Source organism: Rhineura floridana, chromosome 1, assembly GCF_030035675.1.
Source record: "Rhineura floridana isolate rRhiFlo1 chromosome 1, rRhiFlo1.hap2, whole genome shotgun sequence".
Lineage (NCBI taxonomy): Eukaryota > Metazoa > Chordata > Lepidosauria > Squamata > Rhineuridae > Rhineura > Rhineura floridana.
Genome location: NC_084480.1, coordinates 117,534,810 through 117,551,737, shown reverse-complemented (window position 1 = coordinate 117,551,737; position 16,928 = coordinate 117,534,810). Strand labels below are relative to the sequence as shown.

The following is a 16,928-nucleotide window of genomic DNA, read 5'->3' as shown; positions in this document are numbered from 1 at the left end:
TTCGGGTCTTTACATCCTGCCCCCTCCGTGGCAGTGTACTGCACCCAGGTTTATATAAGATGGCAGAACAGCCAGGCATGTCACCATCAACACACATGGTGCCAGATCAGCCAGACATGCCACAATCAGCCAAGCCACAACATCCTAACACGTCTAAGACCAGACATGCCAAAGCACTGGCTAAGACAAAACATCTTTCCAGCCATAGTAAACCAAAGCGCCCTCGTTATGTCTCTGTACCAACCACAGCACAGACACACATAAGCGATATTTTCCATTCCCCGGCTGCTGCCTCTGACGAGGAAGAGTTTCTTGGCTTTCCCGCTCACTGTTCGCCTAACGAACCTACCTCTGGTTTACCGCCTCAAACATCTGTCCCAATAGTTCATCAGGCACACACATCTGCCACATCTGGTCTGCAGCTGTCTCCTGATTTCCTCTCCCAACTTCAAGCCATGCTGGCATTTTTCACCCAAATGCAGTCACTACCACAAGTTCCTGCCATACCTCCACTCAACATGGACCAACGTGCGTGCCATGAAGCTCATTCTTCCTGTTCACCAGATCCCTTTGACGTAGCCAGAGGCAGATGTACGGACGAAGCCTCGTATGCGGAGGAGTCAACTTTCACTGACCATGTTGAAGGAGACGACTGGAGCGACTATTCAAATCATGAGGAGGATACATCGTATCGCTTGATTAATACCTCAGACTATCAGCCGCTAGCACGCAGGGTAGTTAATACCCTTGGTCTCCAGACTGCGCCTTCAACTTCGTCCGCCCCAGCTATCAAAGGGGCCAAGGTCCTCAAATCCCCTGCATCTACTGAACACTACATCCCGGTGCCGGACCCAATTGCCAAATTAGCCTCTGAAGAATGGGCTCATCCACTCCAAGCTCGACGCTTCAAGAACCTGGCTGACAGGCTTTACGCCCTAGCTCCATACTTTGCCACCAAGTTAGACGTCCCTGGCATAGATGAACCAATCGCTCGCCTCGTTTCACGATCTCTTTTGCCCAGGGAAGGGGAATCCCACCTAAAGGACACTACTGAGCGACGAATAGACTTCGCCCTCCGCAAGAATCACGAGGCCACTGCCCTATCTATGCATGCCTCCGCTTCAGCCTCCATTTTCTCCAGAGCATCTATGATGTGGCTGGATGACCTTCTAGAGGACGCTAACCCTGATCCTGTCGCCCTCAGAAGAGCGCTATTGAAATTGCGTAAAACAGCAGCTTTTGTGGCCGATGCCACTCTGGATGCTACTCAATTAGGGGCACGAGCCATGACGGCTCAAATAGTCGCTCGACGCACCCTCTGGCTTCGCCACTGGCAAGCTGATTCAGCGGCCAGATTGAACCTGTCCAGGGCTCCTTACTCCGGATCTCTACTCTTCGGCGAGGAAGCTCTAAAGGCAGTGCTGGTTGATCCAAAAGACGCCCACAAATCAGTTCTGGCCACAGTCGAGAACATTGACCACAGGCCTTTCAGGCGATTCCCTTCCTTCCGTTCTAACCAGCCCTTTCAAGGAATGCGGCCAGGAGGACGAGGCCGCGACTTCAGATCCTATGACCCCAACGCATTCAGGGGCTCCTGGAACCGACGCTTCCAGGGCAGAGGTCAGTACCAAGGGCACAGGGGCAACTCATCGTCCTCATATAAGGGAGGCCCTCGCCTACACAAGTAGTATTAACGCCCTCCCCATAGGTGGCAGATTACTTAATTTTGGAGATCGATGGCTGCGCCTTACTACGGTCTCCTGGATCAGGGACCTTTTCAGTTATGGCTATACCATAGAGTTCTGGGCAACCCCATCAGACAGATTCCATCCGTCTCCTTGCCCAAGGGCACCAGCCAGGCACAACATCATGCAGACAGCTATACACCACCTCTTGGACATAGCGGCGATAGAGCCAGTTCCCACAACTGAGAGGTCGGAAGGGGTGTACTCCCTCCTATTTGCTGTGCCAAAACGAGATTTATCATGGAGGGCGGTATTGGACCTCAAGTTCGTCAACCGTTTTGTAACATATCGCAGGTTCAAAATGGAATAAATCCATTCCATTACGGAGAGTCTGCATGAAGGAGACTTCCTGGCTTCTATCGACCTTAAGGAAGCGTATCTCCATGTGCCCATTTGCATAGCCCACAGAAAGTTTCTTCGGTTTGCTTTTGGCCACCAACACTTTCAATATAGAGCTATGCCATTCGGCCTCTCCTCTGCTCCAAGAGTGTTTACCAAGGTGCTACTCATCCTAGTGGCTTACCTCCGGACCCAAGGGGTTCATATCTACCCATATTTGGATGATCTGCTAATACGGGCCAAGTCTGAGGAGCTGGCTCATCATCATTTAATGATCACCCTCAATGTTTTGCAGGCCTACGGCTGGCTTGTCAACTTCAACAAAAGCCATCTCCAACCAACCCAACGCCTACTACATCTAGGGGCAATGTTGGACACCCTGCAGGCAATGGTCTTCTTGGCTCCAGATCGCATCACTGCCATCACAAGCATCGCAAGGTCCCTGATGCAACAAACATCCGCAGACGTCATGCTTCTCGCCAGAGAGCTCGGGATGTTTATCTCTACAATCCACATTGTGCCATGGGCTCGAGCCCACACTCGGCCCCTTCAATGGATTCTGTTGCCTTTTCAAAAAGACATTGCCAGCTCCAACCATCGCAAAGTTCGTTTGAGCCCCGCACTGCGCCTCTCCATCCGCTGGTGGACCAAGGTTCAACACCTCTCCAAGGGCACGTCGTTCAGAGAACCCCGCAGAACCGTTGTAACCACAGATGCCAGCCTCATAGGTTGGGGAGCCCACTGCAACTCCCAGTACGTTCAGGGGGTTTGGTCCAACGCAGAGCAATCTCAAAGCATCAACTGGCTGGAACTAAAGGCTGTCCACTTAGCTCTACGTCATTTTCAGTCTCTGTTCCCTTTGCATCATGTGCTCATTCGAACAGACAACACGTGTGTAAAATCACATTTGAACAGACAGGGGGGGCACCAGGTCTCGTCCTCTGCAGGACTTAGCCTCCCTCATCTTTGTCTGGGCAGAACAACATCTACAATCCCTGAAAGCAGAACATCTCAGAGGGATTTGGAATGTGACTGCAGACTGGCTCAGCAGACAACAGGTCTTTCCGGGAGAATGGAAACTTCATCCAGCCATTTTCCATCGTCTCCAGTGTCGGTTCGGCGCCCTCTCAGTCGACCTGTTTGCTTCCAGTCGCAATTGCCAGCTTCCCAGGTACTTTGCCCGATACTTGGACTCAACAGCAGAAGCAGTGGATGCTCTGACAACACCGTGGCCAGACGGTCTATTGTACGCCTTTCCTCCCATACCATTTTTAGCCAAAACCTTGAGGAAGGCGCGAACCGAGAGGGCACAGCTGGTTCTGATAGCACCATTTTGGCCACGCCGACCGTGGTTCTCAGATCTTCTGGCAATGTCAATGATGGATCCTTGGACACTTCCAGTAAGGCCAGACCTTCTATCCCAGGGTCCAGTACTGCACCAGGACCCTACTTGGCTCAATCTAACAGCGTGGCGTTTGAACGGGGACATTTGAGGTCAGCTGGACTGTCTGACACTGTGATTGATATTATGTTGGCCTCGAGAAGACCATCTACCACTCGTATTTATCAACATACCTGGGTGGCTTTCTCCAAGTGGTGTCAGTCCCACCACCATGATCCATCCCAGGCCACTGTGCATCAGATGCTCCAATTTCTCCATAGCGGCTTTATGATGGGACTTCGACCCAACACTCTACGTCGACATGCGTCCAGTCTGTCGTCCATTCTCTCAGTGTCCTCTCCTGGAGATCATATTTCCTCACATCCGTTCATCAAATGTTTTTCGAGGGGAGTCGCCCTACGCTCTCCGGCTGTTGTCCATCGGTTCCCCTCATGGAGTTTGCCGAAAGTTCTGCAGGCTTTGCAACGCCCTCCGTTTGAACCCATCAGGACTGTGCCCCTACGTATACTGTCCTTCAAGGTCTTGTTCCTGATCGCAATCACATCTGCCAGACGCGTTTCAGAGTTGGGCGCATTGTCTTCTGCTCGACACCTCTGCGTCTTCCATAAGGACTCTGTTGTGCTGAAGACTGATCCTTCCTTCCGTCCCAAGGTCGATTCAGTTTTTCATTGCAACCAGGACATTGTTTTGCCTTCCTTTTGCCCGAATCCTACCCATCCTCTCGAAAAGGCTTGGCATTCGTTAGATGTCCGGAGGGCTCTCAAGACCTACCTGTCTAGGACCCAAGAGATTCGACGAACGGAGTCTCTGTTTGTATCCTTTCATCCAAGGTCTATGGGGCATAAAGTTTCCAATCCTACTTTATCCCGTTGGTTAAGGGCATGTATTACTTTAGCATATGAGTCTCTGAAGCTGTCAGTTCCAGCTAGTATAACGGCTCATTCTACCAGGTCAGCTGCCACTTCGGCTGCTTTTGCCACTAATGCTCCTGTTGCCGATATTTGTAGGGCTGCAGTCTGGTCTACCCCACACTCGTTTATAAGGCATTATAAAATTGATCGTTATGCCTCTGCTGACACATCTTTCGGCAGACGAGTGTTGCAACAGGTTCTTAATGAGGATTAACACGTGGGTGGTCCCTCCCTGTATGGGCTGCTGTGATGGCCGGACTCATAGGGAAAATGGACCATTGGTCTCACCTGAAGGGTGATTTTCCTATGAGTATGGACATCACGACCCTCCCAGTTGGAGGATGACTATATATTTTCTAATGTATTATATGTTACTGTTACACTATTATATTTAAATTTAAGAGTGAAGTCAAGACTTCTAGTTCTGTTATACCGCTATGTTGGAGTCATGTTACTATGCATGGTACTATTGTGTTATTTTCCTGCTGCCAGGCCGGTTGGCCTTGTTCTTGTATTTTTAGATATTTCTCCTTAGACTCGCTGCAAATGAACTGGAGAGTGGGAGGGGCCTGACTCCCCTAGTCTTGACTTCAAAGACATTCTTGCCTTCGCACGATAGGTGGAGCTAAAACCTGCTGTGATGTCCGTACTCATAGGAAAATCACCCTTCAGGTGAGACCAATGGTCCAACTTCTAAAGGACACAGCCCATGAGATAATAGGGCAGTTTACTAATAGGAGAGCTCTGACCCAAGTAGTGGGAGTAAAAAAGGTAAAGCTGTCCCTGCACTTATAGTGCGAGTCGTTCCCGACTCTCAGGGTGATGTCTTGTGATGTTTACTAGACAGACCGTATATATGGGGTGGGTTTGCCAGTTCCTTCCCTGGCCTTTCTTTACCCCCCAGCATATGCCGGGTACTCATTTTACCGACCACGGATGGATGGAAGGCTGAGTGAACCTCGACCCCTTTTACCAGAGATTCGACTTCCTCCTTCCATTGGAATCGAACTCCAGCTGTGAGCAGAGCTTCGGCTCCGTTACCGCCGCTTACCACTCTGCGCCATGGAGGATCTTAGTAGTGGAAGTAGCAGAACCCAAATACTGGGAATAATCTAATCTCACAGGGCAATCATCCCGGATAGATGAAACATCGGGTGTGGCACTTCCTTTCCATGCTTTCTGTCAACATCTAAAGTGCAGGTCATTAAAACCCTATATTTGACATCTCTGATTTGCCTTACCCAAGCATAATATTTGATATTTAATGGCCAGCATCAGCACAAAGTGTTTTGTTTTTTGTTTGTTTTTGCAAATTCTATCAAAGGCACTCTAAGATAACTAGTCTTACTGCAGCAATGTTTGCTGACATTAGTAGAACATAAAACTTGGAATTTTGCAATGCTACTTATTATACAATGCTGTTTTCATGTCAGTGGATGCTGGAGCAATCTTCACACATCTGAACAAGAGTGATCAACCAGTAAAGAGATCTTAGGGTCATGGTGGAGAGCTGAGTGAAAAAATCAATTCAGCAGGCAAATTCCATTCTGGAGATTCTTATGAAAGAGACCAAAAATAAAACTGCCAATATCATAATGACTTCAGAGAAATGCAGCCATGTTTGGAATATTGTGCATAGGTCAGGTCATCCCATTTGAAAAAGAAGAGTACTGCAGAGCTGGAAAAAGGGGCAGAAAAGAGTCGCCAAAATGATCATAGGGTTGGAGTACCTTCCTTACAGAGAAGGGTTAAAGCATTTACAGCCTTTTAGTTTAGGAAAAACAACCATGGGTCAAACAACAAGGAATCGCTATTGCCTTCAGGTCTAGCTTACAGGCACACCAATGGGCTTCTTACTGGTTGCTGTAGGAAGTAGGATATTGGATTAGAGCAGCCTTCATCAATCAGGTACCCTCCAATACTGACTGGCGCTGATGGGAGTTCTAGTCAAAAACATCTGGAGGGCATCAGATTGGTGAATTCTGTACTAGAAGGATCTTTTGTCTGATTCAGCTGGACGAAGTGGTAGACATGAGCCAGAGCGATCTGGGTTCAAGTATCTGCTCAAATATGAAGCTTCCGGGGTGTCCCTTGGTCAATCTTTCAACCTAATCCACCTGACAGGATTACTGAGAGAATAAAATGGGATAACCATACTGTCCTGAAGGGGAAGATATAAGTGTGATAACACTAATACTAACAAACAAACCTGCTCTAACCTTACGTGTGAAAACAGCTCTTTGCATTCCTAGTCATATTCTATTTGCATGTAGTCACTTTATTTGTATACTGCTTTTCCTTTTACATTAAACTGAAAGCAGTTCACGACAAAGTAGGACAAAAAAAACAACTGTTCATATAAAAGTCAATTCAAGCAATTTCATAACAAAAGAACATCAGTATTAAAATATCAAATCAATCAATTAAGGACAGCAAGAACAAAGGGAAACACATTCTAGGTGTAATAGCAGCAACAGTAGAGAGAGCACTTTCAAAGAGCTCCTGAGGGAGGTGGGGGGTTGCATCACATTGCCACCCCAACGCTCACACACACACCACATACACTTACAAACACACATTTAACTGGCACAGCATAAGGCAGAGATGGGGAACTGTGGACCTCCAGATTTAGTTGGATTCCCATTCCCATCCCCATCTGCCCCAGCCATTATTGTCAATGGTCAGGGATGATGGGAGTTGGAGGCCAACAAGGACTGAAGGGCCCATGTCCCCCACACCTGATGTAAGGTGTCCTCTCCTTTGTCTGGAGTAAGCTCTGCAGTCAGTAACCTTGCATTCTGCTTTTTCAGCACATCATCCAAGCAGTCCCATTGACATGGAAACTCTTCTCCACATGCATACATCTTGAAAGAGACCTTCATTTATAGTATTTAACAATTACCATGTACATGCATTAGTTTCATTGGTCAACTTGAGTATGTGGGGAGGGCAGCAGGGAGAAGAGAGAAGTCTTACCATCTCATAAATAAACGTTTCTTGTCTACATGCACGATCTACAGTTATAGTTTCTTCTCGCCTCTCCAGAGCCTTCTGTCTAACTCTATGGAACAAGGGAAGCAGAAGGAGGAAGAGTAATGTACCCATAAGACTAAGTGTATTGTTCAAGATCCTTTTGTGTAGTAAAGGTTAAAAAGCAGGACTCAAAACCACATCAGAACTCCAGTACTTTAGATACTACCTCATTTATCTAAAAGTCTTAAGCCAAGGGTGGGGAATCTTTTTCAGTCAGAGGGCCATATTCCCTCATGGGCAACTTTTCACTGGTGGGCAGGAGTCAGAGGCAAAACATGGGTGGGGCAATAGATGTGACTCTTACCTTTGTATAGTTGGCTACATTCTAGCCATGCAAACATCAGAGGCTTCCACATACATCTCTGCCTGTGCAATGCTCTACATCGTTCCGAACTCATTCAGACTTGCCCCTATCTTGGCAACATATTTCCAGCTGCTAAAACTAGGCATGCTTAATTCATTCAAATGTATGCCTGTTTGTCATGGGGAGTACCACACAGAAGAAAACAAACCCAGACCTGCATGTGTGAATTTACCCTGAAGCGAGTTTATTCATGGTTGTTTTTCAGCTTTACTGTCTGCTAAAATCTAAGGCTCTAGACCTCAGAATGGTCCTTCTGAGTAACACAAAGTTCTATCCTTTTCACATACCCTCCCAGCTCAAATGAGCACTTTGAGTACTGAAAACTTTCAAGGAAATCTACACTAATATAGTTGAGAGGGATGTTTTTAAACACATATAAAAGGATTTAAAAAACAGAAGAGTTCTGCTTTTCTCCCTTCCTCATCTTGAAACAATCACCGAAAAGAGCCTTGTCAATGTTGCTGTAACTACATGAGAGCCACTTCCTCACGAAGAGCAGTTCCCATGTGTCTGAGGTAACCCTTAAGTGACCCAACCACATGGGATGGGGAAATCAATCATGCAGACCCTGACCAGGGAATCCAACCCGACTGAGAATGTGCCATGACAGCATTAGACAGAGTTAAGTGTTTGTCAACAGCTAGGGCTGAGATAGAAACAATCACACCTCCAATAGGGCTTTTACATCCTTCCTCTTCAACATCAGTCCACAAAATTTTAGTGAATCTTTCCAAACATTTTCCAAGCAATTGTTAGGGAATTTTTAAAAAGGGCAGAAAGTCTGCTAACTACCCATAAGTCCTTGAGAACATCTAAAGAGACTTCTCAGATTCCCACCAAGATACCGCATTTTACTTGTTTAGAGTGGATAGCCAGTATAAATGTCAGCCTCTGGAAAAAAAATCAATGTCCAATTTATTTATTGCTGGTTATTTATTTTCTGTATATCCTGCCCTTTAGCTGGCTCCCAGGGTGGCTTACCAAAGGTAGAGTTACAGTAAAGCATTAAAACAAGAACATTAACTTCCAACAATATAAAGCAGCAATATAAAAGTAGTTAGTAGAATTAAAGACAAACATCAAGCAGTGTAAGTCCAATACAAAGAGGACTCAACAGCCTAGGGAAAAATGGAAGTATTTGTCTGGCAACAAGACATTGACATAAATGCCAGGTGAGCCTCCCTGTTGAGAGCATCCCACAGCTGGGAGGAGGGGAGGGTACGTTTGATCATTTGCATGCTTTTTGAGTTCAGTGGGATTTACTCCTGTACAAACATGCTTAGCAAGGGTGAAACTGACCTGGGGATGGGGCAGGGAGGAAGGTGGAGGGGAGAGGGGAGGAGATTGGGTGAGTGGGCAATGGGCAGACAGGAAGCCCCTTTCCTTTCCAAAAGGAAAACATTGTGAACAGTATCATACTTTTTCAGGGCTTTCCCCAACGTTTTATTCTACCGCAGGCATATGTAGTCTCCCACCAAATTTAAACCAAAGCTGTCACTGGCCACACCAGACATTTATTTCACTTTAGACAGTTATGGCTTCCCCCAAAGAATCCTGGGAAGTGTAGTTTGTGAATGAGAGTCAGGGTACTGAGAGTTGCTAGGAGATGCCCTATTCCCTCACAGAGATAGAATCCCCATAGGAGGGGCTGACTGTTAAACCACTCTGGCCACTGGAGCTCTGTCAGGGGAATAGGGGTCTCCTATCAACTCTCAGCACTCTTCAAATCTACACTTCCCAGGATTCTTTGGGGGAAGCCTTAACTGTGTAAAGTGGAATTAATGTCTGGCGTGGGTGTGGCCCCCTGGTTAGAAAGCCAAACAGCCATGAGTCTGGCTTTTAGAATACTGACAGATGGTTCTTACTGAACATGCCCATGCTTATCATTGACTCCAATACTAAATTTCTTAAATTAATTAAAACTCAGCCAGTCATTTTTGAACTTTTAAACTGCAGAAGATGGTCAGAGTATGGGGCAAGGTCAGTAATAGGATTACAGGTACTCTGTGAACATGGCTGATTTTTAATTAATTTCAACAGATTATGAGAACTCTAACAGAAAACAGTCCAAAACGGGTCTGGGTTTTTTCTCTCTTTCTACACTTTGAACTCTCGGTTCTCTCTGACTGTTTCGTCTATCACCATGAAAACATAGAGCAAACTTAGTGTTAAGCAAGTGTTTCTGAGTTCAGGACTATAAATTCTGTAAGAGTTTGTTTTGAAATGAGCTTATGAGAAGCATCAGAATGGCATGGGGGTTATTTTCAATTTAACACTGCGGAATGCGAAAATCTATGCCAACTATAGTATACAGCCACTCTTGTGGCTGTATAATATATGCCAGGCCTGTATAACCTATAACTCTGAGCCTAATTCCATCCACTAGGGGAGCAAAAGTCAAGTGGAAAGGAAAGGGTTCCTGCTTCAAATTGTAAAGGTGGGTGGAATGGTTGTCAAGTCTGTCGTATACCATAAAGCAGGGGAGGGGAACTGGATTTGGCCATGCAGGCCAGATCCCCCACTCCATGTAGGCCATGTCTGACAGTGATATCAGGTGACCATTTTTAGCCCACAGTCTGAAATCAAACTGTGCACAGCCCACAAATAAAACCCACAGAGCACCTTTCAGAGTATTCTGCCACATGCACAATCAGCTGACAGTCAGGCCTTGCAAAGCCCATTGCAAAGTGCTCCAGAAGACTCCACTGCAGAATGCTTTGAAAGGGGCTCTGTAAGAGGGGCTCTGAAAGACGTGACAAACAGCTCTGCAGGCTCTACCGATCAGCTGACCCCTTTAGGCTGGGCCAGGTTTTTACCTGCCCCACACCTGATGTTATATATGATGTCAGGTGTAGGGCAAGTTGGTGTGGCTTAGCCAAAACGGCCTCGCGAGCCAAATGGGGAGGTTTGGTGGGTTCCTCATCCCTGCCATAAAGCATGGCTGATGTTATACATTCACGCTGGGAGATCACATATTCTTTAATTAAAACTAAAGTAACTTTAGGAGAGGCTGAAGCAATGCTGGGCATGCAAGTTCCTTGAAGCACCTACCCTGTCTGTTTGCAGGTCCCTGGAAATCTCCCAACATTCTGCTTATAGCCCTTTCTCAATTCTTTGTGGGGACATACAAGGCTCACCCAAGCTCCTCAAAACTGGGGGTGGAGATCAGAGAATGCCTCCATTGCTTCTCTGTATTACTCTTCCTCCCCATCGACTCAGAGGTTGTGCAGCCCACTTGCATTATCTAACAAGTGGCACTAGCCTTGGGTGAAACTGCCAAATTTGTAACAGCAAGGGAGGAAGGAATACTGGAAGAAGAGGGAGAGAAAGGAAGAGGACAGAAAAGGAGGGAAGGGAAGAAAGACAGAGTGACCTGGGGCAACAGGCAGTGCAAAAAGGCCTGTGGGTGAGGATACAAAAGGTAAACAGAGAGAAAGAGAAAAGCATACCTATAGGGTGGAGAAGAGAAAAAAGGAGGTAACATGGGGAGCAGAGGGACCTGAAGGGTGGGGAAAGAGAAGAAGGGGAATAAATGATGGGAATGCGAGAAGAATGTAGTAGGGAAAAGATAATTATATGGGGTAGAAAAAAAGTGGGGGTTGAGAAATGGGGCTATAGAGACCTGTGGATGGGAAAACAGAAGGTGGAGTAATTTGGGTACAGAGCTTTTGTGGTGCAAAAAAGACATTACCTTTTTTTCTTCATGTTTTATAATATTCCTATAATATACAGTTAAATGCAGCCATGCTGTTTTTTCCAAACCTTTGTTAAAATACTCAAGAATGCCTTAATAAAACTTGCTAATAGTATTAGCATAGCTAAAGAGTTGACCAAGGTTGTGACTGGAATAAAATTCACTGTTACCTGAGGGTTATTAAGCTAGTGTCTTCAGGTATAACTTCTGTATCTTCTTTACCAGAACTCTTCAGCGCATCAATTCTAGAAACAACAACAAAACCCAGCTCCATTTTCATACAAGAAGTCATCATGTAAAACATAGGAAGAGTCAGTGATGAAGAAATAGCTATTTGTGGGGCATGCTGGGAGTGAACCTAGGCAGCTGCAAAGATGTTTTCATGGCTAGAAGTTTGAAGCTTGTCTCTACTACAGATTTTCTGCCATACAAACACAGTCATGTTATTTAGGTTCCAATAGAACTACAATCTAGTTCTCACAAAGAGCAAACAAGGAGGTAAACCTCTAGTGGTTAGACTAAGTATTGAACTAGGACCTGAGAGACCCAGGTCCAAATCCCCACACACCCATTAAGCTCACTGGTGACCCTGGGCCAGTCACAGTCTCTCAGCCTAACCTACCTCACGGGGTGTTGTGAGGATAAAATCGGGAGGGGGAGAACCATGTTTCTACACCACAATGGGCTCATTGAAAGAAATGTGGGATTTAAATGTAGCAATAAATAAAAATAATAATAAAAGTATGCCACTTCAGATTGCTGATGGGGCTCAAGTGAATAATAATGTTAATTACAGTAATTCTCTCTCTCTCTCTCACACACACACACTCACTCACTCACACACTAAAATGTGTCCTATGGCTTGACATCATCATGTTGTGCATTCCCTTGCCTCATCTTTGGCTGCCGCAGGAAAATGTATAAATAAAGATGTTAGGACGTGGTCCTGCATTTTCTCACAGCATGAAGTTCTGTGCTGAGGGCCAATTCACACTTTATCTAACAAGGGTGTTTGTATGGTGCTTGTGGCTTACGATATATGTGGCAACGTGCACTGTAAATACACACAAGTACACTACAAGCCTCAGCTGACTGCCTTCTCCTTCAGCCTTCATCAACCCACTGTCCTCCAGATGGGTTGGACTCCAATCAGCCCCAGCCTGGACTATCTGCAGGACACCAGGTTGGCAAAGGCTGCTTGTTTATTACACAGGTCTTCAACCAGTGGATCAGGACCCACAGGTGGGTTGCGGCCAGCAAAGCTGTCACTGCCATGCAGTCCCCTCAGCTGAGCCTAGAGGCTGCAGCCTTTCATTCTCTTTTCTCATGCGAGACAGTTTCCTTCCCACTTTGGCCCAGCCTTGCTCCCATCTCCTCCCCAACCACTGGTGGGTACATGCTGCCTGGCTTGAGAAGATGCTATCCATCCAATTTCTGGGGTCATAGAAATTTCATGTGTGTCATAGAGAAAGGGTTGTGTTCGGTGGCCTAGAAGTCATGGGGCACCTCTCTATAGAAAAAAGGAGCTGGAATTGTGCAGGGTGGGGACCTCACCCACTCAGAGAAGAATAAATCCAATTTTAGAGAGCAAACCTTGCAACATGAGGGATTACTATATGCGATCTGCAGTAGGGAGCTTGCAGTGGAAAGGGTAATGGGGAATTTTATATATACATACATGTATAGCTAATGGGGAATTCAATATACATAAACAATAAGCAAAATGTATTCTTCTATAAAGCTATAAAGGTTCATAACATTTTAATAGTTTAGTAGGAAGCTAGACCCTTTTCTCTTTGGAGCTGTCTCCCCTGACCATGCTGGTTTGTTTGGAACTATTTGTACTCTAAATAATTGATAACACTGTGCTGATAACCTACATCACGTCCCTAAAGGAGAGGATAAGGTTCCCACTGCACTTATCACTCCTCTCGTGGCTTGTTTACTTAGAGGGAAAAAGTGCAGGCTGCAGCAAGAAGTGGGACCAGGTGACACCAGTGACTGGTAGGAGCCCCATACTGGATCATGGGCATTGGCAGGGGCCTAATGATACCAACCCTTGACACCAACCCTAGATCATGTTTTAAACTCAAGTGTTTTGTGTGAAAGTTATCATTTTCTCCTTGTGGGGCCGAGGGGAAACATTTTTTAAAACGATTGAGCTAAAGTTGAGAGTAGGACATAATACCCAAGTAATGCAGTCTACTGTTAATATTACAGCTAGAGGGAGTGTTGCAGGCAATTTGGATTTTCAGCCAAAAATTGCCTAAAATAATCTCTTTCTCTCTCCAGGTTGGAGCAACAGCCAATCTACTTAAATTGCTCCCTCCAGCCTCATCTCAGTTCAAAAAATGCAGCATTCAGGAGGTTTGTTCTTCATTGACTTACATGCAAACTGCATTTTTAAACTGTATTGAGTTTTTTAAATGTTCATATGTCAATCAATCAATGTTTATTACAGCCAATGGCCAATGCAAAATCATACACTTAAAACCGTTTCTTTATACAAGTTAAAATCATTGTCGGAGTTCTTTTATGTGGACTTTTGACTTAACAGTGTTCTATGGATTATAATAGCCGTGGCACAAAATTTAGCAACTATGTATGTGATTTGTGGATGGAGATCCTGCAATAAATATCTTGTATAAAATAAAGAGTCACGACCAGGGATCGACTGAATAATAGGGATAATACTGAAAGTACGGATCTCTTGATAAAAGGTGCAATATAAAAGAACGAGTTATTGTTTCAATTTCTCCAATCCCACACGGGCACAGCCTTTCTATGCATGGAACTCTACGAAACCTACCCTCAAAGAGGGCTGACGGTATCACATTGAATCTCGCCATGGTAAACACTTTTCTGTATCTGGGACTAGAAAGGTTGCTGAGATGTTGAGCAGGGGCAAAGCCCCTGGATGTAGTGATAACGTCAAACTTGGTAGGTGGCACAGTTAAATGAGTTTGCAATTCTATGTCCATTATGCATTGGGAGAGGGCTGTCCATGCTTTAGAGCATGGGTTCTCAACAAGGGGGGAATTCCCCCCCGGGGGGGATTTTAGGGTTCCAGGGGGGGAATTGGGACCACTATTCAGCAAAGTGTGATGTCCTGTAGATTATGTACAATCTGTAAAATTGTAGTTTGTTTTTAATTTAATCTGCGACATTCAATAGTTTATTGAATGTCACAGATTAAAATTGATTCTTGAACATGCAGCATTATTTTCATTTGCAAAATTAAATTATTATTTAAAGACCAGAAAGTGCTCCAAGAAATTCTGTTATAATATAAACTAAGAATTTTTTCTCTCACAAGAAACACCACCGTCACTCGCGAAACGTCAACACGTTATGAGAGACTATCTTGGGAAGGGGGGAATTATATTCTGAACAATGGTGAAAGGGGGGAATGGAGCAAAAAAGGTTGAGAACCACTGCTTTAGAGTATCCTAACTTGGAGATAATAGAAGACGAAAAGCCAAGGGATGCCACTTTCTTCATCAATTATTTGTGCCAAGACAATTGAAAGGTATCAGAAAGTACTAGTGGGGCCAGGCCTACAGGAAGAAATTGAAGTTTTAACCATAACTTTATTTTAAGTTTCCAAATTCGTGCTTCAATAGAGGGAAGACCAGCATCCAATCTTACAATTTTGTTTGAGACACATGATGGAATCCCGAAAACGGCCCTCAGAAATTTAAATGTTCATATGAAATATTACCCACGGTGAAAACAGCAGGAGCGCCTGTTCTTAACAGGAGAAGGGAGGGGAGAGAAGACCACCTGCTGTCTGGTCACAATAGCAAGAAAACTCAGGATTTCTCCATTAATATGAACAGCTCTATTGAAATCGGAAATTCAGCCTGTGCGTCACTCTGAACTTTTATATTGTCTTATCTCGGTAGACAGAGAGCCAGTGTGGCATAGTGGTTAGTGTTGGACTACGACCTGGGAGACCAGGGTTCGAATCCTCACACAGCCATGAAGCTCACTGGGTGACCTTGGGCCAGTCACTACCTCTCAGCCTCAGAGGGAGGCAATGGTAAACCCCCTCTGAATACCGCTTACCATGAAGACCCTGGTCGCCATAAGTCGTGATCGACTTGAAGGCAGTCCATCTCGGTAGCCTGAACCATATGTAATTTCGATAGGAACCGCTTCCTGTTTTAGGGTGTAATCTTATTTTTAAAGGTTCACTGAACTTAGCCAGACTTACTTCTGCAAGTAAGTTCAGTGGCGTTTACTCCCAAGTAAGGGTCTACGAGCCACAGGAGTTCAGAATTAAGGGACTAGGAACAGTGCAGCCCGAGCCCTGATGTGCTTACTCGGGAGACACAGCCAGTGAATTCCTTTCACAACTACCTGCATACAGCCCTCAGCTCGGCTGCAATCTCCGGCGTGCAGTGAAAATCTTCGGCTACCGCAGCATCCTCGTCTGCAGGTACCGCCTGCTCCAGCGACAGGTCTTCCTCGCGCAAGTTCGCCTTCCAAAGGGCTCCGAAGGATCTCACGTGGAGGACCTGGGTGTTGAGGTCTGTCGTCTCGTACTCGGGCATGTTGTTTCTGCAGCGGGCACCACCGCTGCAGCTTCCAGCCATTTTCGCAGCAGCGCGACGGGCATAAAGAGAGAGAGAGAGAGAGGGGCCTGGGACAAGAAGTACGCAATGAATTATGGGATTTGTAGTTTCTATTTCTTCCAGCCTTGCAGGCCATCAAAGACCGACGAAAAGTTGACACCTTTTGTGGGTGGGTGTTTTGCACCGAGGGGTGGAAGCAGACAGCTCGGCATATTTGCAGGCTAGAATCATAAGATGACAATGGAATAAAGCTGAACTGTGCCCAAATTTTAGTGTGTAAACTTACTCGTTTTTAAACTTGGCGGGGGGCAGGCTGTTTTTGAATTGTACTATTTTATTTGTGTAATTGTCATTATCTTGTTCTAATTTATATAAATTTAAGCCACTGGGAGCAATCTCTGTTTACAAGACCTGGATAGAAACAGTGGATAAGAAAATGGAGTAGCCATACCCCAAGAACCATGCGTATCAAACATGAGAAAACAAAGGGCCGTTTCGTTGCATGCATCAAAAAGGTATTGTCCCTATTTAAACAGAAAGCAGCTGCAGAACATATAATTTCTTCCTTTTTGTTAACTATAGAAATTATGCTTAAAATCTGAAAACGAAAATAGTTAAGTGGAATATTTATAATAAGAGTTGTTTGTTAAATTAAACATGTTTACAGATAAGAACAATTCAGTTTTGTGTTCTTCTTGTTGCTGTTATGTGCCTTCAAGTCGATTTCGACTTATGGTGACCCTATGAATCAGTGACCTCCAATACCATCTGTTATAAACCACCCTGTTTAGATCTTGTAAGTTCAGGTCTGTGGCTTTCTTTATGGAATCAATCCATCTCTTGTTTGGCTTTCCTCTTTTTCT

General features: G+C 45.2%; 1 protein-coding gene across 3 annotated transcripts in view; it reads right to left on the bottom strand.

Moving 5' to 3' along the window:
• SNAPC3 (small nuclear RNA activating complex polypeptide 3) overlaps positions 1 to 16,158 on the bottom strand; it is a 33,245-nt gene extending 17,087 nt beyond the window's left edge. The window contains exons 1-3 of one of the 3 annotated variants that reach the window (XM_061630270.1): positions 15,851 to 16,158; positions 11,659 to 11,733; positions 7,374 to 7,458 (exon numbers count right to left, since the gene is read on the bottom strand). In XM_061630270.1, coding sequence (XP_061486254.1) covers positions 7,374 to 7,458; positions 11,659 to 11,733; positions 15,851 to 16,086 — 396 coding nt within the window. In that variant the 5' untranslated portion in view covers positions 16,087 to 16,158. The remainder of the gene's footprint in view (positions 1 to 7,373; positions 7,459 to 11,658; positions 11,734 to 15,850) is intronic. The other 2 variants (XM_061630279.1, XM_061630262.1) reach the window with 2 other exon arrangements.
• Positions 16,159 to 16,928: the final 770 nt, after the last annotated feature.